The sequence below is a fragment of the Gouania willdenowi genome, chromosome 17 (genome assembly GCF_900634775.1).
Source record: "Gouania willdenowi chromosome 17, fGouWil2.1, whole genome shotgun sequence".
Taxonomy (NCBI): Eukaryota; Metazoa; Chordata; class Actinopteri; order Blenniiformes; family Gobiesocidae; genus Gouania; species Gouania willdenowi.
The window spans coordinates 33,390,731-33,417,529 of NC_041060.1; the positions used below are offsets into that span (position 1 = coordinate 33,390,731).

At 39.8% G+C, this 26,799-nt stretch overlaps 2 protein-coding genes across 2 annotated transcripts; one reads left to right on the plus strand and one right to left on the minus strand.

The window, feature by feature from the left end:
- Positions 1-1,966: 1,966 nt before the first annotated feature.
- Positions 1,967-2,347, plus strand: LOC114479363 (corticoliberin-like). The gene has a single exon (XM_028473030.1). It carries the CDS (start codon positions 1,967-1,969, stop codon positions 2,345-2,347), a length of 381 nt encoding a protein of 126 aa, XP_028328831.1.
- Positions 2,348-7,561: 5,214 nt separating this feature from the next.
- LOC114479336 (E3 ubiquitin-protein ligase TRIM63-like) lies at positions 7,562-26,026 on the minus strand. The gene is made up of 9 exons (XM_028472986.1): positions 25,743-26,026; positions 18,149-18,321; positions 15,801-15,975; positions 15,611-15,706; positions 13,703-13,936; positions 13,600-13,622; positions 13,108-13,232; positions 8,742-9,022; positions 7,562-7,749 (listed from the first exon to the last, which is right to left on the minus strand). The coding sequence occupies exons 1-9, from the start codon at positions 25,860-25,862 to the stop codon at positions 7,672-7,674; spliced, it is 1,305 nt and encodes a 434-aa protein (XP_028328787.1). The 5' UTR covers positions 25,863-26,026; the 3' UTR covers positions 7,562-7,671.
- Between the last annotated feature and the right edge of the window lie 773 nt (positions 26,027-26,799).

Below are 26,799 nucleotides of genomic sequence, written 5' to 3' on the forward strand. Positions count from 1 at the left end.
AGGGAGAAACAGAGAGTGCGACTGTCCTCGTCGAGAGAAGCAAGAACTCGGTTTGTGCAGCTTTCAACAAATAATTAAGGAAAAAAGAAGTTACAAAACTGCTTTTAAACTAACAAATTATTGCCACAAAAATCCTAAACAAGCCAGAACAAATTCAGTATTTACAATGGAGTGAATGAGTGTGTGTCAGGGTTATTGCACTTTTTGAAATTTAATTTTGTTTTAATTTCAATTTAGTTTTTCAGATTATTTTTTTTTACTATGTTTAACAAGTAATTAAATAATTAAAACGGGGGTGACAAAGGAAGTGGGAAATGAATAAACATAATTCAAGACTTGAAAAAATCTTTAAAACCTAGTTTACAAATATGGACATATTCAAGATTTGAAATCATCAAATTTAGTTTGTTCCTAGTTTGTTCATGTTTCTTTGCCTTCTCTGCTGAGTCAGCAGGTAGGCAGGGAAAGCAGAATTATTTAATTTCTCTTTCTATCGTCACCAACTCCCACTGCTTCACTCACTTCTCTTAGGATAATGAAAAAGAGACATTTCAAATAAATGAATCGAGTGATAATTGTAAATAAAATGTTTTATTGTCTGCTTACAGATTATTATTATTATTATTTTTGAAGTGTGCAGCAGTAATATGTACAGGGCTTCAGGTTAAATATCTGGAAGGGGACGGGACTCGGAAAAGTTTGGAAACTACTGCACTCTAGTACAACTGAGTGTGGGGGAAAAAATGTGTGAAAAATATAGACGTATGGTTTGTGACTGAATTATTGTGATTGTTTTTAACGTCTTTACTCTGAGGTCTATGAGCACTACTGTATATGGGGCGGATTCACAAAAGGCTTATGGGTAGTAAAACGTGTGTAAACGTCACTCCACAGTTTAAGGGGTACAAACCACACGGAAACAGGAATGTGCGAGTTCAGCGTGTCACAATGCGCCCACAATCCATTTAGTGCGTTTCCTTCTGATGAATATGTAAAGTAGGCGGATTTCATTATGGGGCGCAAAAAAATGGGAGGGGGAAATGTAAATAAATGAATGCAGTGGACACAATGCAATTCATCAAATCTGGAACTGTTTGGGGTGAAAATAGTACGACTCACAGGCAGGTGCAAACACACACACAGAGATCAGCTGCACTGAATGTTGACACAAAACACAGCAGAGATGGAAAAAAAGGCTCCAGTTAAGCTTTCTAGTGTAATATAATAATTTAAATATAACAATAGTTAATATTAACAGCCACTGAATGAGAAAATGCAAAGTAAAGTGTGTGTGAGGGAGAAAAACAGCTGAATGCCTCAGGCTCACTGTGGGCGGAGCTCCATGGATGTCACTCCGAATGCAGCGCTCAGTGAGCTCCTGTGTCTTTCTCTCCATGTTTTTACTGTTAAACTCTCAGGTCAGGTCAGAATCATGAGCAATATACGAAGCAATGGAACAATGTTCACATCTGAGTTTGGTGACACAACGCTGCTCAGGAGCTCAGACCTGCTGCATGATGTTTTCTATGGACTGATAAGAGCAAAGTTACAGTCCTGACAGAACAGACGCATTCAATTATTGGAAAAAAAAATAACGTTATGTTTTAAAGTTTATTAAATAGCATTTTTATTTGTTTAATTTGTTTTCTACGTCGGTGAATATTTGTGCAGCAGACACATTAGTCCATCTGCCTCCAATAGAACATCTTCAAATGTCATTTTGTGCTTCTGTTTACTCACCTCATCACGTTAAATGAGCAAAATGTTCATTTAAATATGGCGGTCTCAACCACGTCTATACGTGCACCTAGTGTTAGTGAATTCCCCACTGCAGGTGAAGAAACAGCCGCCAAAGGATTTAGGGACGCACCTGGTTTACCAGCCTTTATTTCAGATCTTAGTGAATGTACCCCTATGTGCACTATGTGTAATCTCTGTCTGTTGCTTTGTAGATTGCTGCGGTGACATGAAGCTAAACGTGTTGCTCTGGGTTGCCACTCTGCTCTTTGCCTTCCTTCCTCACGGCCTCTATGGTCGTCCAGCCGAGGCTTCAGCCCCTGGCCCACAAACGCTGCCTCTGCAGAAGCTTTTCCTCCAGCTGGCCTCCAGCGCCTCCCTGTCGTCCACCTCTGCTGCCGTGAACCGGGGTTGGCTACAGCTCACGCAGCAACATCTCCGGGCTCAGGAAGAGGAGGATGGAGAAAAAGAGAAGAGGTCCGACGACCTTCCTATTTCTCTGGATTTGACTTTCCATCTGCTCCGTGAGGTCCTGGAGATGGCCCGGGCCGAGCAGGTCTCGCAGCAGGTTGAGAACAATCGGAAGATGATGGACAACTTTGGAAAGTGAAGATTTTACTAACTTTTTTATTCCAGCGCAAAAATCATGTCTGCAAGTAAAGCTCTAATGTATTTGTGTAATAAAAATTAAACCTTGGTTGACTGACTGTTCAAAGTAGACATGTGTGCAACAGACCCTCAGCATAATAAGGCTTTTCACACTCTTCTTCACTTCTCACACATGCGTTCAAAGGTCAAGAGGGATAAACTCGCCTTGGCTGACAGTGAGTCTGACAGAGATTTAGATTTTTTTTCCCGTTGGAACTTTGATTCCTTTAAAGCTTTTTTGCATAAATGTAATATCGGGTTCCAAGGGAGAAAGGCTGAGTTAGCTGCTGAAGCTAATGCTGCTAATGCTAATGCTGCACACAAAATGAAAATTTGGATTTTTCTTATGGGCCTGTTTAGTGTTCATTTGTGCATTTCCTTCAAATTTGTAAATTGAATTAAAAATAATAGTTTGATAAAAATAATCATTGCCCTGGTTAGTGAATGGTGGACCTCGTAAATTTACCTTTTGAAAGTGAGAACTCATTCTGTCCTTCTTCACACTCAGACATCTTGCTTGTCCCATCAATGATAATAATACATTTTATTTATAGGTGCTTTTCAAAAACTCAAAGACACTTTACAGTTGTTAAAACAACTACACAAGTCAAAAAAGAAACTAACAACAATAAATGTAAACACAGAAAATACATAACAATCATAAGTTAAAAGCTTGGGAGGAGTGTGGAAACAGAGGAGGTCCGCTGGAGACCCAGGGAGTCGGTGTTTTCGTGCACCAGGGGTCACCTGTGTGGAAGCGAGGGCAGTCCCTTCGCTTCGACACTGATGCTGAGCTGCTTCCATTGGTTTTTAAAAGTGCTCGGATCGACCGAAGGTGGCATCATCGGAAATCTCTGGTCCCTCCTCGAGTCTGAATATGTGTAATATTATTAATATAAACACTATTAAAACACTAAAGATCTCTGGAATAACATTAAAAACACTGTTAGGTTGGAAATATCAACAGAGTGAACGAGTTTGTTGACGTTTTCATCCCTCTTGACCTGTGACCCCTTTAGAGTGGTATTTCATCAAACACAGCTCAGGTTTAAGTCTGGCTCAGTTAAACCAGGTTCTAACTGGAACAACAGTTTCATCAAGGAGAAAACACCTTAGTTACCATAGTAACACAGTCCGACCACCTGACCAGGTTTAAGCAGCAGTTTTGGTTTAATCTGCTGAGTCACTCTCATGAAACCACGTTATCATTATTAAAGAAGTCATTTAGTGATTCTTTAAAACACTCATTAAAAATCTACAAAAGGAAAAAAGAGTCAAAAAGACTGTTATACTTAATACGGCTTTAATACAGTATTTTAAAAGGAAATTAAAGAATATCATGATAAATATTCATGATTTTAAATCCATACAAATGATGATAGAATTATTGTTACATGTTTAATGTGTAGCGTATTATTATTAATGAGATATCACAGTCTCCATGTGTTTAAACCCTCAGTAATAATATATAAATATACGTGTGTATCCATCACCTCCGTTTACCACACGGTATAAATGTGTCCATTTATTGATCAGAGATTAATAATGAGAAAGCTGTGGATATACAGAGAGGGAGGGGCTTCAGGGACAGTCACAGGGCAAGATACACTATCACTTTAAGAGATGTGTGTGCAGTGAACGCTGCTCAGTGTTCACCTGTACCTGCAGCGTCTACTGAGCTGTTCCCTCTGTTCATTACAATTTCATGTTTAATGCTTTGGTTTCTCTTCCTATGTTTTCCAAAGGAAATCCTACAACAATCCTCTCACAAAAGTCATTCATAATAATTCACAATAACCCATAATCACAACCTGTCCACCTATCAGCACTCAGAACCGTTAAATCACTGGTAATTCACCGGTAAGGATGTGTAATATGTGAAGATGTGAGAATATATACGCGGATAAAACAGAGCAGTCAAATGTGCAGCCATCGCTGATCATGTCAGTTTGGGAAAACAGAGATGAGTGAAATAAATGAATGATGTGGAAGAAATATGGAAGGGAGTGCGGAAATGTGACGTGTTTGTTTGTGTGCTGACAAAGCAACTCTGAAAATGGGTGGATGGATGGATGGATGGATGGATGAACAGATGGATGGTCTGATATTTGTGTGTGTTGCTACTGGAGCTGTCACAGATGGAGTTGCTCTTTTGCAATTGCACTTCAATGTAAAGTCCTATATTTGGTCCACACCATGCTTTGCTTGAGCCAAACCGAGACCTACATTTTCCAGAGGACCAGAGTTTGTTTGTTTACTCTGCATCAGTTCCAGTGACAATTCACATATCACAGAAAGACCGGAGTATCCGAGGAAGCAAAACAAGGGGCGGAGCAAAGAGACATGTGTGAAAGCATCCTAAATCTGTGATCAAGATGAGCACTTAAGCTATAACACTGTCAGCTGGCTTGGCTCAGCTGGGGAGCTCCAAGCTGAGAAGTGTTTGATGTTTAAACCGTAGGTCTGGCTCTACTAAGAACACTTGTGAAATACCCCCTGGTCGAGCATGCGCAGTTCCAGATTTTGAAAGGGCTTACTTTGCACAATCTCAAAAATGTACATAAAAACATAAAAAAATTCAGAAATATAAACAAAAGGACAACAAAAATGCAAAGAAAAACATAAAATTAAAATAAAATACAAAGAAAAACAAGAAAACATCCAAAATTAATAAAAAAATCTCCCAAAAACATTCAAATATACATAAAACAACAAATACTTCGTAAAAAGACACCGAAATGACTCAAAAAGCACACACATAACACATTTACAAAAAAATACAAAACAAGGCAAGAAAAATAAACAAATAACCCAAAAGTTGCACAAGACAAATGATATTTCACAAAAAAAAAGAGAAATTTACAAAATGACAACATAAATCTGCAAAATGACTAAAAAAAATACACATTTACAGAATAAGAGACAAAAGGACAACAGAAACACAATAAAAGAACACAAAATTATAACATATGACAATACATAAAATTGACAAAAAGTTCCACAACAGGACTAAAACTACACACACACACACACACACACACACACACACACACACACACACACACACACACACACACACACACACACACACACACACACACACACACACACACACACACACACACAAAAACATACATTACAGAAAAAGACAATATGAATTTACTGTTTAAAATGACAGTTTGCTAAAATTTGCACAAGATGACAAAAAAAATCACAAAAATAAAAGAAATATATATAAACAAAAAAGGGAAAAAAACAGACAACAAAAATGACTACAAAATTAACAGAAAAGTAAACATTAGATACAGTCACATGTCTAGTGGGCCACAGATTTTTTTGTGGTAAAACAAGTAATTTCATTATTATTATTATTGTTCCCTAGTTTACACTTTACATGTACATAAATTACAAAATATTAAGAAGTAACAGACATCAGCCCTGACAGGATCTTCACTTTACATTTCCTTGATTTTGTGACCAATTTCTATTTAATTAAGGGAAATATTATGTCATAATTTGAGGAAATTTTAAGGATTTGTAAGAATTTTGAGTTTTTCAACAGTTTAGCATTTATTGGGGCAAAATGTATTTATCATATAATCGCATGTGATAATCTGTGTGATTACCTATCAATGCTCCACATATACAATATTCATGTGTAGTGATTTATTAAGTGTGATCTATTTATCATCAAACTGTACATGAAGTCACTTCTTCTGTGTTCTTTGTTTTCTCAGTCCAAATGCGGACCAAAAAACGGAAGTTGTTCTGGTAGCTGGAGAGGTGCCAGGGCACTTCTCGGGCACTGCCGAGGTGCCCTTGAGCAAGGCACCAAACCCCAACACTGCTCTGGTGTGCACCCATGTTTGTCAAAGCAGCCCCACGCTGACATCTCTCCATTAATGCATGTCCACAGGTCCTGTTTGTGCATGTGTGTGTTTCGGGCCTATGTGTGTGAGAAGCATGTCCCTAATAACAGTGTAATGTCATTTCCCTTCAAGAATTAATAAAGTATTTCAAATTCAAATTCAAAATTCATAACTTAGATAAACACCCTGACGCTGGGCCTCCAAGACCATTGATAATCTATATAGATAGCGACTCACATCTTCCCTTTCTCCCCCTCCCATCCTCATTCTTCATCTTCTTCATCCTCTTTCTCCCCCCCCTCCCCCCTTTTCTCTCCTTTTCTCCTTTCTCCTCCCTCTAGCTTAGAACATATAAATGATATAGTATGTCTTTAGATTATTAGCACCACCTTTCTGCCGGCAGGAACATCCATTTGTGCTCACCCCTTTAATTTGTTATGTTTTAATAAATGTTTGTTACTTTAATTCATCACATTTCCATCAGGACTTCATCCTCACAGAGTTCAAATATTTGGTCTAAAACAAGGACAACTGTAAAACTGCTGACACATTAAAAATGACTGCATTCATGTGATTTAAGCTCTGGGAAAACTGTGAGCCTCTGATTGGATGGTTCCATAGACGATAAAAGGATCACCATCACAATACAATACAATATTTTTTGGAAAGGAAAATCAATTTTAAACTTGGAACTTTACTTACATTCTTATTCTGGGTCTGACCTTTTGAACTTAATAGAAATAAATAAATAAATAAATAATAACATTAATAACACCAATTTTTCCTGTTTAATGAGCAAAAAGTATCACAAAAAATGCACAAACAGAGACTGACAATTTGTGCCAGTCTAAAATTCTACTCGTACCATGATATATCGTCACACGAGATGTGGTCCCACCTTCACACATTACCGTATTCATGTAATAATGTTTCGTGGTTAAAGCTAAGCTGCTACGCAGGATGTCCAGGATCAATGAGTGAAAACCATCTCATTCCAGCCCTTTACGTTAGTAATTTTATCTGTTGCTCAGTTTAACAATTTAACATTAAAAATGTCGGCCATCATGCAATATATCATTTTTACTTTCTCCTGTGGGCTGAATTGGATGCTCCAAAGGGCCGGATTTGGCCCCCGGACCAAGAGTTTGACCCTTGTGGATTAGTGGCATCCAGAAAGCCAACTTGCTGAACACAGATCGATGAGGTTGGATCGTAGGAATATAAATCGATTCATCGAGAACGATGCTGTTTCCAGGATTGTCTTTGTTCTGCTGTTTTTTTCTCAGGTTCAGAAACAGGAGAGAAAATGACTCTTAAAAAAACAATTTATTTGGCACAGAAAAGGTTTTAGATCATATTGAATGTTTTTAAAATGTTCTCATCTGCCACACTTACTGAGGGTGTATTTCTAAAGCTTTTATTTCTGGTTGAGCCAGCTAAAGGAGAAGACGTGCTTCTGTCCACTGGTGTCCTCAGACTCACTCTGCTGATCTGACTGGAGAAGAAAAAACAAAGATGTGTGAGTTTCTATCTGTGCTAAATAAAGTAAGTATCCCTTCCTGAGAAGTGGAGGACTAGAGCAGTGATTCTCAACTGGTGGGTCGAAACCCAAAAGTGGGTCGCAGACCTGTACTGGGCGGGTCACGGACAGCTGGTCAAAAATAAATTAATACTTAATATCTCTCATGTTGCACTTGTCTTTTATTTTGAAAGAAACTTTTCTTTTGACATGCATGCTGCGAAATGCATGTTACACAGGAAAATATAGAGATTTGTGTGTTTTCAACAGCTAATTGAGAAAAAATGTATTTGTGGTTGAATTCTAAAAAAAAAAACTGGGTCACAATTTAATGATAAAATGTGGGTCCCAGGGTGAGACCAGTTGAGAACCCCTGGACTAGAGGTTACCCCAAAGCAGATAAAGACAACTGGCAGCACAGGGGCCCCTCTGACTAATTAACCATACAAAAATATACAAAAGAAAACACAAAAAGACAAAAAATAGACACAAAATGACAAAACAAATCTACGAAATGATGACAAAAAAAATCACAATAAAATATACAAAATATAAGAATACACAGAGCAACAACAAAAATACACAAAATAGCTATAAAAATAACAAAATGACAATAAAATACATAAAATGACTCCCAAAACACAAAATAACAAATGACCCTTAACACGCAAAACAACAATATAAATACAGGAAATGGCTCCAAATAACAACAAAACAGCAAATCAAAGGACAACAAAAATAAATACAACAACAAATTTCACAAAAAATACACAAAATGACTCAAACATTGACCCATTGTTATTTCCTGTTATTGCTCAGATTGGTCAATATTTTAAACGCTGATATAAATGTTGATAATGTGGCCCTCAGTTTAGACACAATCACATTTTTGTGGCCCTGTAATGTATGATATGGTTGTACGCATCGTGGGGTTCCACCCCAGCAGGGGGCAGTGTCTGACGTCGTACCTGGTTAGCAGAGTTAGCTGGAGATGATGGCGCTGAGGCCTGGTTGGATGATGAAGGCGTTGGTTGGGTGGTGGCATGGTTGGATGGTGAGGGTGCAGGGTTTTTCCCCTGTGTGGCTAAGGGGGGTGGGACATCTGTGGGTTTCTGAGTGGGCGGGGCCTCCAGGGGTCTCTGCAGGGGCACCTGATTGGCTGCTGGGGCTCGGTGATGCTGCAGCTCAGCTCCACTCAGAGTTGACCCTCTGACCTCTACTTCATCCTCATCGTCATCATCTTCATCAACTGAACACATGGATACATACAATACATCATGTTGGTGGGTCAATTCCATTTTTCAATTACAATTACATCTTTAATTATCCATGTTCAATTAAATCTCAATTACGAATACGGTGACTGGCATTTTTTTAATTACAATTATAATTTTTCCTCTGTAAATAAATTATAATCACGTTCTCAATCACTAAATTTCAAATTAATGTAATGACAATCCCCGCCTTTAATAAATAAGCCCATGAAATATAGCCTTCCTCTTGTGTTAGCTTTCTGTTAGCATTTCTGATGCAAACGGGTGAATTTGACCAACGTGTTAAATCAGCTGTAAAAAAAACACAAAAAATATTATCTATCATCTAATTAGTTTCTCATCTCTTGGTTACCATGTTATACTTCCTTATCAATGTAAATATTGGTCTTCATATTTTTTTATATTTTAATATCTGAACCCTATTGCAATTAATATATGATTACCACAGCAATATATTTTTACAATCATAATTGACCATAACCCTGGTTGGTGTTAAGGTCAGCTTTATCTAATGCATTTGTCTTGGCTAATAAAATTAAGCTAGGTGTATGCTAACTTCGTTTATGGTGTTACAGCGCTAACTCGTGGTGGAAAATAATATTGTTTAGGTTTCCCAACTTGACCTTTAAAAACGGGTGATTTCCTGTGTGTCCCTGAACATACTGCTGCAACGCGCTCAGACCTATTAGAAATGAATTTTTAACTTCCATTTTGTAGCTAAAGCGATATCTGTAAGTGTTTCCAATTGGTCGACAGTATTTATGACGTGTTTCAGTTGTTTTAATCATATAATCTACATCAAAGTGTCTATATCAAGTCCAACATGGATTTAAAGGGACCAAATACCGGTGGATTTAATGAAAAACCTTTAGCAAGAAGACCTTCCTGAACAAGGGTTTAGGTTTGATTTTGACTTTGGTGGGGACACAGCCCCCCGAACAGACATGATGCCAGCCTGACATTAACTTTGTACGTTGCATTACCTTCTGCACATAAGCAGTCAAACATATGGAGCCAAACACTTAATATAGCACCATGTCAGGGTACTTGTAGCCCTGAATATTCACTAGATCAGTGGTTCCCAATTCAGGGGTCCCGACAGATTTACGGCACTCACATTTGCAGGTCACTTTACTGCACCACAGACACGTATGAGTGTGTGAAGCAGCATTAGCTCACATTAACACACTGCAAAAAGCTTGAGACAACATTTTAAAATGAAGCTTATATCAACCAAATACAAAACAGAAAGGATAGAAATGCCGATGTGAACACACACAACCCCATGGCTTGGCGCCCACCCTCTCCCCCCTGCAGACGGCGTTGGCCACGGTTGGGCCAGGATGATCAAATGTTGAAGTTCAAATGTTCTTATTAAACCTACCTTGACTAATTGTAATCTGTGAATGGGTTTGGTCTAGAATACATCAGTGACATGTTAGTCAGGTATGAACCCAGCAGGTCTCTGAGATCTATGGACACAGGTCAGATAGTGGAGCCCAGAGCTCACAGTAACCATGGTGATGCTGTGTCTAGTTGTTATGCTGCAAAAAAGTGGAACAAACTGCAGCAGAGCTGAAGTCAGTATCTAATGTGAACATTTTTAAATCAAAGTTAAAGACATTTTTTTCTCTACTGCGTATGATTGAGAGAGAGATTTATGGTCATGTTGATGATGTAATGTGTTTGTTGATGATTTTAAATGTTTTTGCTGCTGATTTTAATGTTCTTATAGATTTTAAGTTGTTGAATGTTTTTTGTTGCACTTTTTGATCATCTAAAGCACATTGAGTTTCCTTGTGTATGAAATGTGCTCTACCAATACATTTGCCTTATCTTGTTCTGATAACATGTAAATCATTTCATGGATGTCATGCTGTTCTTCTCTGTTGTGCTGCTGTTAAGCCCGTGTTTGTTTGAGGTAATTATTGCACAAGTCCTGTGTGCACGTTTTCTTATGTTTTCAATCACCACCTGTGATAGTGGGGGTCGGCAGTCTCTGTCACCATTATTTTGGGGGTTGCAGACTGAAAAGTTTGGGAACCCCTGCTCTGGATGAGCTACAATCTGTTTCTCTGTCACATGATGAATAAAATATTGATGCTATGAGCAGTGACAGCACGACTTAAATCTAGAGGATAAATAGCATTCACTAGGTTTACTTTTATTTAATATTACAACTAGCTAACACTCCGTATTTATGTTCAGCTGTTGCTGTGACCATATATATATATATATATATATATATATGTGACCGTGCCACTCCACCTCTGTTTGATATTGGGGACGCTGTGTCTGTAATGCTTTTCCTGACAAAGTAAATAATCAATTGCCATTAAGAGTGAAAAAACTGATGGAAACAATGTTTAGCATTTATTAGCGGTAGCCTATTAGGGGGACTGTTTTCCTGAGGGGACTTACACTTTGTTCATTAAAAATGTTCTGACGTCTTCTTCCACATATCTTTTCTTGCCCGACAATCGGACATGTGTTGCACCGCATGCTAACAGTAACACCTCTATAGCGATTGAGATTGGTAAGGACACATCCATACGGTCCATACTCAACATTCTACATCTATGCTCATGGATGATAAAATCTCCATGAAGGTTCAGAGAGGGGTTTGAAAATCAAGGAGTAACTTAGGAGTAACTTAGGAGAAGCTTAGAACAATGTACAAAGTTATGGTAAAATAAGTTCAATTTCTGGATGAATAAATGTTGTTCAGCTTTCCTGTAGTTTGTTTTCACATGTGTACATTAATTGTTGTGCTGTTTAAACCTTATGGACAATAACAATGGATTAATCTACTATATTATATTTTGCCATTACTAGGTAGATTCAAGAAAACGTCGAGAACTTTGAGTATGAAGAGGTCGGCCCAAGTGTCCTCTTTTTTGGAAATCAAAATAAGGTCACCCTAGTCTTACATATTTAGTAACTAGCTCATGGATAACCTCTAAGCTTATGCTAACTTGCTAGCTATAGTAACAAATGTCATATGTGACCCCTAACCCTACCTAACCCCACTAGATCCCTCCATCTAACCCAAAAAATGCCAACATAGCTCCAAACGTGTCATAATTTAGAAAAAGGTGTAATGATTTAGTGAACAACACTTAATGACAGCCTTCATGACCTTAAGGCTGGGATACACTGTGAGATTTTTTCAGTCGTTGTACTCAGCTCCAGCTCAAACTGTGCGACTCATTGCAGACTCCGAATGTGCGCAGCTAACGATTCATATTCTCACACTATACGAACCTACACTTTGACACGACCTGACTGCTCACACCGTACGTCCATACACGACACGCCGGGGTCTTGATTCTGGAGATGCAACGTACAAATTAGAAGAAGTCGCCATTAAAACAGAAGAAGAAGAAGAAGAACCCAGAAGCTGATAGACACTTGCGAATCTCAGCAAAAACAAGCTTTAAAAAAGAAAAGGCGGTGATGTGGTGGACCAGGAACTGGTTAGGCAGACGTGGGCCCGTCAATTTTACAGTGGCCCAACGATGTATCGACTCAAAATGGGCCAAAAAATCCGGTGTATGCCTGCCTTTATTTATGCTAATGACTGATAATGACAGCATAATATCAGCCTCATGTATAAAACTTCAAATAAAGTGTGACAGAAAAGTCTTTATGATATTACTCAAACATTAGGGATGTGGAAAAACTCACCCATTTATTATTAATTATAATTTTGATATGTTTTTTCCCAATGGGCTTGAGAAGTTCAGCACAGCCGTGTGATTATTTAGAGCAAGATTTAGAACGAGACGATGAGTGAAATTTTACATATTCGTCAAGCTACATTTGCTACACATTCAGTAATCCATTTTCTAGCAGAAAATAGCATGTAAATATGTGATATTGTCCCAAAAGATGCATGTGAGGTTAATTCTGTCATATTTAGGCATGATTTTAAATAAATAATAGTATATTAAAGAAAAAACGACTCAGATGGCTTTTTTCTGTTTCAGAACGTGAATGTTCTGTGATCATGGTAAACCTGAGTCCATGTATAAGGTTAATCAACCAACCAAATACCTACTCTTGATGAACTCCATGTGGCTCAGAGCTCTCCTCTGGTGATCAACCTTTGTGCTGAAATGATCCATGTTTTCGTAGCCTCGTTGGAGTTTATCCAGGTGTGATGTGTTGGTACCTTCCACTATCCTGAAAGCAGGTCACAAACATCAAAACTTATAATACGAGCAGAGAGAAAGCTTAACCACAACAACTAATGAGGTCAGAAAAATACAAAAGAATCATGAAAGACTAAAAAAATGACTTTATAAAGCCATTTTGTAATATATCAATGTTTTGATCTGATGCAATAATGTGATTTAATTGAAAATACCTCAAGTTGAGGGCATTTATCAGCAATATTTAGGTGTGATTAAAAAAGAGATTAATTAGATTAATTAATTACAGAGCATGATAAATTAATTGCACAATTTTTCTAATCTCTTGACAGCACCAACACTAATATATATTTAAGAACAAAAAGCTAAAGTCACCAGAAACATAAAAGGAGACTCACTTCTGCAGCAGAGGTTTGGTGGTCTGTAATAAACAGAGAGAAGTCAATCAACAGCAGGTGAAAGACGATGTTCCAGCTTGTATTTGAGCGAGTGTCTTCTCACCTGCAGGAACACGGCCATCTCCGACTCGTCCATGGTCTGGATGGCGGTCTCTAGCAGTTTGGCGGTGCTTTCCAGGTGCTCAGAGTACCTCTTTGTGAGGGAACGGATGTAGTCCAGCTTCTCCTCCTGCTCCGAGTTGATCCTCACCGTCATCTCTCCTTTCTTCTCCTCCAGCAGCGCAAACAGGTGATCTAACGTCTCACACACCTTTGACTTCTGCCTACGACCGTTCTCCTGCAAACAGACCACCAAACATCCAGCGCTGACACACATTTCTGTGATTTTTCTTCACGTATCTCAATTTATTTTGCCTTTTGTATGTATTTAATATATATTTTATGGCAATTATTTTGTCTCATTTTGTCTCCATACAATGTTTGAATAATATTCAATATTGTAATTAATCAACAAATATGGCTGACATATTCTTTGAGTAGTTGGTCTTGTCTGGCGTTTTAGCTGACACAGCAATAAAAAAACAACAACATGATAGCACTCAAGTCTTTAAACCAAAGAATGGAAAAAACAAGGGATTTGTTTGTATTTCTGTTGTCGTTTTGTGTATTTTTAAGTCATGTAACTTGTATTGTACTGTAAAGAAATGTTTTCATCCTATTATAACATTTTCATGACCAGGGTCTCTGTGGTCACGCACACACAAATCCCATTGTATTCCCCCCCATCCCCCCGCTCCCACAGACAGCACCATCTTGAGGAGCCACGCATCAGCCTTGGCACGGACACCAACGCCACCCCAACCTGCAGCGGGGACAGCCCCAAGACCTCTAAGACACGAGCCCATCACCACCACACATCGCAAGACCGATACAGCACGGAGAGATACCATGACTACATCTACAGCCACAACCCCCACCACCTCAAAGGCCCACCGCCCCATCCAGATGTATTTAAACTCTGCACGGCGACCATCATCCAATAGGCCTATATTGTGGGCAACCACCCCCCACCCTGTTATGGTGCCTCTTCATTCCTCAATGAAGAGGCACTTGTATGTGGTGCATTAGCTCCGTAGGGTAGAGGGCAGAGGCCGTTCCCTCAGGGGTGTGGTGTTGAAGAGCAGAACGTCCTCCGAGATCGGGGGAGATTCAGTCCGAGGCAGTTTCTGCCAGCGGCCCTTACCTGGGCACTCGACTGGCAAAAGGAGGACCCTGGAGCCTCCAAGGGAAATGCCAGACCCCATCCCAGGCTAGGCCAGGAAAAAAGATTGTAGTGCCTCATGTGTTGGAATGGTATGGCTTTCACCTGGCCCTGCCAGCATAGCAGCACACAGCAAACCCCTGGCACCCAGTGCCCAGGATGCAGGGCCCACCCCTGAGCAGCAGCCACCCCCAGAGGCAGCTCCACCCCAAACCCCCTAGAACCCGCCACCCAGGACTCAAGCCTCCGGCAGGCCTACCTCCCAGCCAACCCAGCTGGCATAGCACCGCCCAGCCCCCCAGGCGAAGGCCAGCACCCCAATCCCCAGAAAGCAGGCGCAAGGGGGAGGAAAGAGGTCGCCGATCACGCCAGAAGGGACAGTGAAGCACCCCCGAGCAGCATGGGGACCAGGGGTACATCCAGAGGCACAGTACGCCCAGGCAAAGGCACCTCAACATTCTGGCGCCCCACCAAAACCACCTAGCCCAAACCCCCCGACGAGCCCCAGGTGGGTACAGGACCACAGCTGGAGTCATTGTGTCCTACATATGAATAAATGTGATGCTGGCACTTGCTGACAGGACAAAAAAATCAGAATGTGAATGTTGATAATGTAACCTTTACCTTGTTGGGTAAGGGTTGTTTCCCACCTCTGGAGTGTGCACTGTGTGTTCTGGACAACAGTCTGTTCTAATGAACTCTCGCTTCTCTCTGTGTTTGTTGCTCATGGAGAAAATGAAACAAACTCACTTCCACAGCTCTGCATGTTTCGTCCAATTGACTAATGACGGCCTGAATCCTCTCGTTGTTTCCCACCAGCAGAGACACACAGTCAGTCAGCTCAGCCTGAACACACACATACACACACACACACACACACACAGATGTAAGTGTGATACAAACTGAAATGGTGTGTCTAACTTAGAGCGGAGGAGTTGACCTTCTGCTGGTTGAAGATGTCATTGAGTGGGGCCACTTGGCAGTCTTTGTGAGCACCAAACACTTTGCAGAGTGAACAGGTTGGAATGCTGCAGGTGACGCAGTAAATGTTGATCTTCTCTTCTTTGTGGTCGCCACACGTGGGCTGAGCCAGCTTCACTTCAGGGACAGGTTTGCTGACAGACACACAGTCAGAGAGAAAAACATCAACACTACTGTTTTCATAGTCTACATTTTTATTTGATATGGAAAGCTGTTCCTACAGTTTTTCTCAATTGCTAAGACACATTTCTTGAAACCTGCTCTCCTTTTCTCTAAACTGTGAACACAAAACACAATTTCCAAGCTATATTCACAAAACGTCAGACTCTTCTTGCAAAACCAAACTTTCACCTCAAAACAGTTCAATCTGTGCTCAAAACTGAACTGTGTTGTCAAATCATGCCCCAAGTCAATCAGAATTAAAAACACTACTGAACAGTCACTAAACACTACGTAGAAAAATAGAAAACACAATGCTCAGGACATGAAACTGGAGAAATAAATGTTTATTCACTGTAGGCTAAATGCATGTTGCAAAACAAAGAACCTGTGCATAGCACTTGTACAAAAAGACAAAACAGAAATCTTATGCATTTACACGTATCTTATGCAGTTGCCACTTGTGTACAGTAAGCCCATGTAAAAAAGTACAAAAATATGCATTACTCAGCCACAGCATCATGTCTCCGTACTGGGTCAGGCCACAGGACTTCATCCACATCACAGGCCACATTTTGTCTGGCCAGGCAACGGGGGAAAAAACCCCTGGCATGCCGTATCCAGGCTTGCCAGATTGACGTTTTTCAATCTAGAGGTCCAGTGGGGTTTTACGGATGGGCGGGACTTACCAGCTCTATAGTATGTCATACAGTAATTGCTGTCAACGTTTACATACTGTACTATAATGTAAAAAAAAAAAAGGTAATTACCTGTTCTCGTCTCTAAATCTTCGGATTATGGTGGACACAGTGAATCTACTGATGTTTGGTTGTACCCTTTGTCCAGCCTCCCTCATGCTCATACCATGGACAAGAACATGGTCAATCACAGTAGCTCTGATTTCATCAGATATTACTGTTCTTTGTCTTCGCTGACCACCTCGCCCTCCTCTCACACGAACTCTTCCTCTCAGATTTCTATCCATTGTAGGGCCTCACAAACCAGTGCTCTTCCCTTACATCAATAGCCACAAGTGTGATCAGTTTTGAGTTGTTGTGTTCAAGTGGTGACACCAGTGCTTTAATTGTGTTTGACTTTTGTCACCTGTGCTCACCATTATGCAGCACGGGTGCATCACAATGAAAATGTGTTGGCAAGTTGTGTCTAAACAGGTGAAAAGTGTTTATGGTTTTGCCAAAAGAGTGATTGTTTCAATCAGTGGGTTCAGGCAACTGAGCATTTGGTTCAGACAATAGGGTTTAGTGTTTTAGCAATTGAGAAAAACTGTAATGTCAGCTAGCTTAGATTTGAGGACCAAGGGAATGTGTGGTGTTGATAATGTAGGAGTGTTTGGCAGAGCCGGCTGGCAGCCTGCCTCAGTACAAAGGTCTTTTAGAGCCACAATGGCCATTGTTACGTGATGTTTTTTTAATTTTTCTCTACAGGGCAATGTGGGAGAAGTGTCTTGGCTACGAAAGATGACTGTGACCCTCTGGTTATTAAATAACCTGAACTACTCATTAACTAGGTGAATTGTTTTATTTGACATAGTGGAGCTGTACAGTAAAGCTGGCAGCAACTATCCACAACATTTGTGCTTGTCTTTTATGCTAAAATTGTTCTCCTCCACTACTGATGCCAGTGTGACCCCAAAAAAACTGCCAAAGTGTCTTTCCAACACATAGAAAGTTGTGCCAAAACTATGGCTGATGTTGATTTTGTGGCTTTTAAACAGAAACACCCTAATACAGAGAAAATGTAATGTCTTGCGGAGTGATGCGATATCACAGGGAACATTGTAAACAGAATAAAAAGGCATCAAGTGATTCACTGTCCACCTTATCTGGTGAAGAAACACAAGAAACCACAGTAAGAATGAAGTAAAAACAATTCTTCTATATTAGAAAAAGAACTTTCCTGAATTTCAAGCACCATTCGTCAACAAACCCAATGTTTTCGAACCCTCGACTTCTCACGTTTTTTAGGAGAAATACTTCAGACTTATTGATCCATGAGGCCTAAACTATGTTTTTATCTGTGTTAAAGTGGTTGTATCACTGGCAGCTTTAAATGTGTTTTTACAGGTTGTTGTGCTCATGTGTTAGTGTTTGAACAGATGAATGTGGGTGCAGTTTTTCTTCATTGTACCTGGTGCTTCCTTGTTTGTACATGTCAATAATATTCTCCACCAGGAGGTTCCTCTGCAGACCATAAACTCCATGACGGTCCAGGACGACTTCATGGCGACAGGAAGGGCATCGGAATCGCCCTCCAGACGTAACCGTGGAACCGCTCCGTGTCGATAGGTAGGGGTTGGATGCCTGTGGGTCAGGAAAGAACATGACACTTTATTCATACCAAAGTGTGTGCTTTGGTCATTGGAATTTCCATTTAAAAAAGATATTAAAAAGAAAAATGAGTGTTTGATTTTCCAAATTTTTTGATTTTTGATTTTAAAAATCAAAATCAAAACTTCTGATTGAAATTCAAGGTATTTTTCTTTATCAGGGTTGAAAAGAATGTCTGAAGGTTTTTGACAAGGCAAAAGAAGGTTTGTTGTCTGCAGAAATCTCTGTACAGATGTAGTGGGTTCTGCCTCTAAAACATGATATGGCTTAGTCAGACTCGTGTTGGGTGACTTTATTGTGCAGGTGTGCCCAAAAAGTCCAAAAAAATGGATTCACAAACACCAGATCCACGTGCAGTTCTTTGGACAGTATTTACAGTCCAGCTTTCTCAGTCTTTTTCCAGGAAAAACAACAATGTGGGAGTGAGAGAGACTTTTCTGTACACGTGTCGTCTTCTCTGAGGCACAATCTTATTATTTTGAAAACTTACGCACTGATCCATGTCCATCACCCAGGGTAAAGGATGTTGGTGACCCAAAAGCAAGATTTTGTTGTGTCCCCAAAACACAGGATAATGATCCAATTACACACTTGCTGCTCGTAACTGAATACAAACACACATGCACATTAATTAACAAAAGGTATCTTTATTTCAAAATAATGTATATATTTTATGAAGGTAGTGACAACTAAACACTAAAATTAAAAAAGCAAAATAAAATCTAATTAAGAGGGAAACACTGTCCTGGGATCATATTTCTGTACACATAAACAGCCTCTTCATGTGATGGTGCAGTTATCCTGACGTTAATAACACCGACAACTCCAGGGAAACCTGACCATGAATGTCTGTTTGTTGGCCTGAAACAAGTGAGAATCCATCGGAAAACCAACAAATCCATTCAAACATTTTCTAACCCATTTGCTCCTTTTCAGGGTTGCGGGGAACGAACAAATCGCACAACAACACAAGGCTGTAAAAGCACTGTAATGGACTGACAGAGCACTCTTACATTACTCCATTGTGTGAGAAAAGCACAGGCATCCCTGATAAAGCCAACCACAAACATCTCTATACGATCAAGCCCGTAGTGTGTTATTAAATCACTGTCGTTAAATATATCTCTCCTTCCTCTCCGTCTTTCTTGTCCATTTAAGACATTCTAAGTCCTCCGCGCTCCTCTTAAAGGGCCCATGTTACACTAAATCTACTTTTCTGTGCTTTAAACATCATAAAGGTCTATTAGGCCTTCATAAACATGCCCAAAGTGTTTTTATCATTGATACTTTCAATCGTTAGTTAGAGGGTGATTTGCTCCTTTCTTACTGCAGGGTGAACCCAAACACCTCGCTCTGATTTGATGACACGTTCCCACTTTGATGACAAATTTGATGCAGCACTGAGCTGGAGAAGCCGCGCCTCCAGGAAGCTCTCTGCCGAAGGTGAGCATTTCAACGTCCTTCACGCAGTGCTATGTATGTATTTTCTACTGTACATTCTATGTATGTACTGGTGAACGCCCCGCCCCCACACTCTGTCTCATGTTTATAAAGCAGCATGAGCTCGGCTACAGAGTGGGTGGGAGGAGGGTGGGCCGTCCTCTGGCCCTACGTCACCATGTGGGGAGGAGTAAGTCAGTGTCCTGTCTATAGACACGCCCACTCATGAATATGCATAAGTAGGACGTAAATCAGCCTGTTTGTGTAGAGTTGCTCAGGAAGTGACTTTTCAGAGGATAAAACTCTGGAAAACAGGCGAGTTTGTGAAAATAAACCTCAAATACTATGTTTTTAGAGTTCTTAGAACAAATGGAGATGGTTGAAAAATAGCATTACATGGGACCTTTAACAGTTTTTCAGGCTAGGTCTAAGATTTTTCTAAGAATGTCATCACTAAGAGCTACTTTTAGCCTTAGGATGCTTTGTGATTGTGAATACAGAGTAAAAAACATTTAAACAGGTAAATGAAGTTACATTCAGCAGACATTTTGAAACAAAACTAAATGATTAAACAGCAGTAATTAATGAGTAAACTGCTACATTAAAAAGCAGTGTTTCAGGCCTGATTTGAAGGAGAAGGGGGGTTGGTGCAGAGCTCAGGTGATCAGGAGGTTTGCTCAACAATAACTGAAAGCTGCTTCACTGTGTTTGCTACTGATTCTTGGATCATGATAAACCATGATGAACCTGTCCCTGATGAAGGTTCTGGAAGACCAACATCTGAAAAATCTCAGAGAAAATATTTTTAATGTAGATTAAAAAAAGGTTCATCAAGCTCCAAGTTGTTCTGGACAAATTATGGTTTTTCAGGCCAAAGTGAGACTTCTATCCTCTGCTGTCCTTAGTTGTTTCCTCTATTGTCCATCTGTATCCTAAATGTTTTATTTCCTTAACCCACACCTCATGTCTCCCTTTCTGTTCTTGTCCTTTTCCATTTTTGATGGTTTAAAAAATACGATTGGTTGACATAAAATCTTTGAGGTAATCAGTTTCCACAAAAGGCTTTTAGTAAACTGGGTTTGCTGTGTATTCAGTTTCACTGCTTTTTTACATTTGTTCTTGTTAGCTGTTCTTGATCGTTCATGTTAATAATCTCTCAGCACATGCCAGAGTTAATCATGGAGTTCCACAAGGTTCAGTTTTGGGACCAATACTCTTTACATTATATATGCTTCCACTAGGCAAGGCAAGGCAAGGCAAATTTATTTATATAGCGCATTTCATACTCAAGGCAACTCAATGTGCTTTACATGATAAAACATTCAATTGTTTAAAATCAATAAGAACATTTAAATCAATAAGAACATTTAAAATCATCAGTAAAATCAATTAAAATCATCAGTAAAATCATCATTACATCAACAACATGACAAAAAATCTCTCTCTCAATCATATGCAGTAGAGAAAAAAAGTGCCTTTAACTTTGATTTAAAAATGTTCACATGTGATGCTGACTTCAGCTCCGCTGGCAGTTTGTTCCACTTCTTTGCAGCATAACAACTAAAAGCAGCATCACCATGTTTACTGTGAACTCTGGGCTCCACTATCTGACCTGTGTCCATAGATCTGAGAGACCTGCTGGGTTCATACCTGACTAACATGTCACTGATGTATTCTGGACCAAACCCATTCACAGATTTATACACCAGCAGCAGAACTTTAAAGTCTATTCTGAGGCTGACTGGGAGCCAGTGTAAAGACTTTAAAACTGGAGTAATGTGCTCTGACCTCTTTGTTCTGGTTAAGACCCGAGCTGCAGCGTTCTGAACCAGCTGTAGCTGTTTGATGCTCTTTTGGGGGATTCCTGTCAGAAGACCATTACAATAGTCCAGTCTGCTGGAGATAAAAGCATGGACCAGTTTCTCCTGATCTTTCTGAGCCATTAAACCTCTCACTCTGGAGATGTTCTTTAGGTGGTAGAAGATGTTTTTGTGATAGATTTGATCTCACTGCTGAATGTAAGATCTGAGTCAATCAGAACACCAAGGTTTTTGACTTGTTCTTTAGCTTTTAAAGATCGAGACTCAAGATAATTGCTGACAGCAGTCCTCTTTTCCTTGTTACCAAAGACAATCACCTCCATCTTGTCATGGTTTAGTTGAAGGAAGTTTTCACTCATCCAGCAGTTTACTTTTTCTAAACAGTCACACAACACCTCAATGGGACCATAGTCATCTGGGTTCAGTGATAGATATAGTTGTGTGTCATCTGCGTAGCTCTGATAATCAACCTTACAGTTCTGTAAAATTTGTCCTAAAGGAAGCATGTAATGGTTAAACAGAAGGGGTCCAAGAACAGATCCCTGAGGAACCCCACAGGACATTGGTAATCTGTCAGATTCAAAGTTTCCAATGCTTACAAAATAGCTTCGCTCCTCCAAGTATGACTTAAACCATTGCATTACTTTTCCATTTAGTCCAACCCATGTTTGCAATCTGTGCAACAAAATTGTATGATCTACAGTGTCAAATGCAGCACTTAGATCCAACAGAATGAGAACAGATACTTTTCCTGAATCAGTGTTCAACCTTATGTCATTGATCACTTTGATAAGAGCAGTTTCTGTGCTGTGATGAGAACGAAAACCTGACTGAAATTTATCAAATATTTTGTTGAATGTTAAGAATTGACTCAGTTGGTTGAAGACCACCTTCTCAATGATCTTGGCCATGAATGGAAGGTTGCTGATTGGTCTATAGTTTGCCAGTATAGAGGCATCCAGTGTTCTCTTTTTTAACAGCGGTTTCACAGCAGCTACTTTCAGGGATTTTGGTACGGTGCCTGATTGGAATGAGCAGTTAATTATCTGACACAAATCAGTGACAATTGACTTTACAACAGTTTTAAAGAAGTTTGAGGGTATTGTGTCAAGGCAACACGTTGATGGATTCAGCTGCTGAACAGTCTCCTCTATTGTTTTTGGGTTCACTGTAATAAACTCTAACATTGTAGTTGACTCATCCCTCAGTGGTTGAAGCTGTTCAAGCTTTTTGTGATTTTGCTGGTTTGTTCTGATGTTTGACCTTATTGATTGTATTTTTTCATTGAAATATACAGCAAATTCATTGCATTTTCCAGCTGACAGTAATTCAGGGGCTATCTGATCTGGGGGGGTTGTGAGCTTTTCAATTACAGAAAACAACGTGCGAGAGTTGTTGACATTTTTGGCAATAATTTCAGAAAAGTGCTGCCTTGCTTTGAACAAGCCATCATTGAATTTTCGCAGACTTATTTTGTACAGTTCTAGATGAATTTGGAGTTTTGTTGATCTCCATTTACGCTCAGCTCTTCTACAGTCAGATTTCAAATTCTGCATTATCTCAGTCCTCCTCCAAGGTGTTTTCTGTGTGTTTGGTTTTCTCTTAGTTTTGATTGGAGCCACCACATCTATGACATTACAGACGTTTCTATTATACTCACTAGGTAACATTATCAGAGAACATGATATAATTTTCCATTGCTATGCGGATGATATACAGCTCTATTTGTCAATGAAATCAGATGAAACTCATCAGTTATTAAAACTCCAGGCTTGTCTTAATGACATCACATCCTGGATGAACAGTAACTTTCTCCTTCTTAACCAGGATAAAACCGAAGTGATTTTATTTGGTCCAAAACACCTCAGAGAGAAATTATCAGAGTAAATAGTGTCTCTGGATGACAATAATCTGTCACCCAGCACCACAGTAAAAAACTTAGGTGTTATCTTTAATACTGACTTATCCTTTAACTGTTTCATGTTTCTTGGTCGGGATGTAACTGAAAGTGAATTGCCCCTCAGGGAAAAATTAAGTTTTCTGAATCTGAATCTCAAGGACAGTCTTCTTCTACCTCCGTAATACCTCTAAAATCAGGAATATCTTGGCCCAGAGTGATGCTGAAAAACTAGTCCATGCATGTGTTCCATCTAGATTAGATTATTTTAACTCTCTACTGTCAGGATGTCCTAGTAACTCACTAAAAAGTCTCCAGTTATTTCAGAATGCTGCAGCTAGAATACTAACACATACTAACAGGAGAGATCATATTTCTCCAGTATGGCTTCCCTTCATTGGCTTCCTGTAAAATCTAGAATAGAGTTTAAAATCCTCCTGTTAACATACAAAGCTCTACTTGATAAAGCTCCTGTATATCTTAGAAACGTGTTAGTGTCCTATCGTCCAGGCAGATCACTTCGCTCTCATATTGCTGGCCTTCTGGAAGTTCCTAACATGTCTAGATGTAGAATAGGAGGAAGAGCTTTCAGCTCTCATGCGCCTCGCTTTTGGAACCAGCTCCTAGTCTCAGTATGGGAGGCTGCTACTCTCTTCACCTTTAAGGCTAAACTGAAAACCTACTTATATGCTGAAGCGTATACCGCATAATTGCATTAACTTAACCGCTAGAGCAGACAAGGGCTCCTCTGTATACGGTCACATTTACAGTCCCTGGAGTCGCTGTTCGATTGCATATAAACGGGAAGAAATTCAAATTCTGATGTAGCTGGTTATGATTTACAGTCTGCATAAACAGGACTGAATCATAATATAACCACTAGAGCGGACATGGGCTCGTCTGTAAAAGGTCACATTTACATACCTTGTAGTCACTGTAGTTTACCAATAAACAGGAAGAGATTCATCACCTTTATAATAAGTGCTGACTAGGCCACTGGGAGTGAGGCCCAAGGCCAACACAGACTGACTTGATAATAATGTATCATGTTTTTCTGCAGTCAGTGTCTTCTCCTCGTTCTTCTCTCTCTGCTCTGTTTCAGGTGTCGTGAAGCTGATGATGTCAGTTCCTGATCTGTGGTTCACGACTAAACTAGTCTGAGACACTCTGATGTTCTATCTCTCCATCCTGTTTTGTTGGTCCTTCTGTCCACTAATCTCAACCAGTTGACGCAGATGGCTGCCACCTCTGAACCTGGTTCTGCTGGAGATTTCTTCCTGTTAAAAGGGAGTTGTTTCTTCCCACTGTCGCTAAATGCTTGTTCATGTGGATCTTGTTGGGTTTTTTCTTTCTTATTATGAATTTTATATTTTGATAAGTGCATTGAGATGATTTTGTTGTAAATTGCTCTGTACAAATAAAGTTGAATGGAATTGATCGTTGATTTCTTCTGAAGTGGCGTGGGAGGTATTTTACAGCAGGCAAATTACTTTGGTCTTAAGTTTCTAAGTGATTGTTAATATCTGTATCCAATCCTCACAAATGATTAGAAGGAGAGTTGAGCTTGGATTTTCCTCCAATAACATTCCGCAGGCAGACGTTGGTAGATTTGTTCTCATTCTGCTTGCATTAATTAGCATGGTGCTACATGGCTGCACCATCATTTCTAATGAGTCTCATTAACTCACTTCTGTAGAAATGGGTTGTAGTCTGAGGAATGGAGAAGTATTTTTCCAAATAAATGTTCTTCATTAGCTTTCAGCTAAGAAGCAGCTAACAAGAATGAAAACCAACCGTGTCTGCTAAGGCTCATCTCTGCTCTTCTAATGAAGTGTGAACTATTTTTAAGACATATTTTTATGGGCTTAGTCTAAAAAGACTTAATATCAAAGTCAAATTAAAGGATTAACTTTGGAGCCAACAGAAAGTGGGTTACTGCGGCGACCATCTTAGTACACTTTTTTACCATGAACAGAAACTAAAAACCAACAGGTCAAAAACAAGGCCCACCCGATAGCTAATCCTGAAATAGAAGTAAAGCAAGAAGAGAACTCAGTACATTTTAAACCAATTTAGAGTTTTTTTTATTTCAAAAACAAACAATCATCAAATGGTGTGTCCGTATAGAGTTGTTTCAGGCAGACACTACAAACACAAACACCGGTTTGTATGTGCGGCTAGAGTATTTATATCATGGAGCAACTTTGCAGGTGTGCATTTCTGTGTGTGCTGCTGACCTGGAACACGTCATTGGCACACTTGCGGCAGAGGTTATGTTGGCAGGGTAGGATCACCACCGGTTTGGAGAACATCTCCAGGCAGATGGGACAGATGAGCTGCTTTTCCAAACTCTCCATGAATCCAAAAATGACTGAAAATCCCACAGGGAGACGACAGGCGTCACCTAACCGGAACAGGAAGGAGCCAAAGAAGTTCTCCACTGAGAAGTAAAGTCACGTCCAGCAGCAGCAGAGAGCAGCGTGCGAGTCCTGCGAGCAGCAAGCTCAACACTCAGGCTGTTTTTAGGACCCACGTCAGTTGTTGCTGTGCTGACATGTCCTTTTATGTCGGAGGTCAGGGGGAGACACCGGGCAGGAGGGGGAAGGGAAGAGGGTGAGGAAACAGCACGGAGTGTAAGGAGATCCTAAAGCTGCTTCACCACATGACACATACCAGTATGTCATCCAAATTGTTCTCATAAACCCTCTGATAGAGATTTACACACAAACAAATGTCCAAGGGAGAAAGTTTCGTTTTTGACTCAAATAACAATCCAGTTGTTGACAAAAGCTCAAGCCTCATTTCAACAAATGTCCCACGCGCTTTGGTCTATGTGGATTCTGAAATGTTTACCAATGATTCCTTAAATAATCAATAGTCACACTCCACTTTTTTAGTTTGATTTGATGAATACTTTCAGAGAGATGGCCAATTTAGTGAAGGTATGTGTCGATTTTCGTGCATTATTTTTCTTCCGTTTTCAGCTTCCGATATCTCAAAAACGACATCATACAGGGAACTGAAATTTGGTTTAGTAATACAGCTCTACCTACCCTCTCAGAATATACAAAACTATCTGCTATGCATCCTGACTGGTGGACATGCCAGCCCCTCAAAATTATAAAAACAAATTTGGGGTTTCAGGCTCGAACATGATTGGGCCTTACAACTTTGCATATGCCTCAGCTTCCTGTGATCAGCTTTAATCACAGGGAGCTTTACCAATTTTACCAGCTTTGAGCTATGAACACAGACTGTTCACATCACTAATGATTAGTCACATATATGCATTGG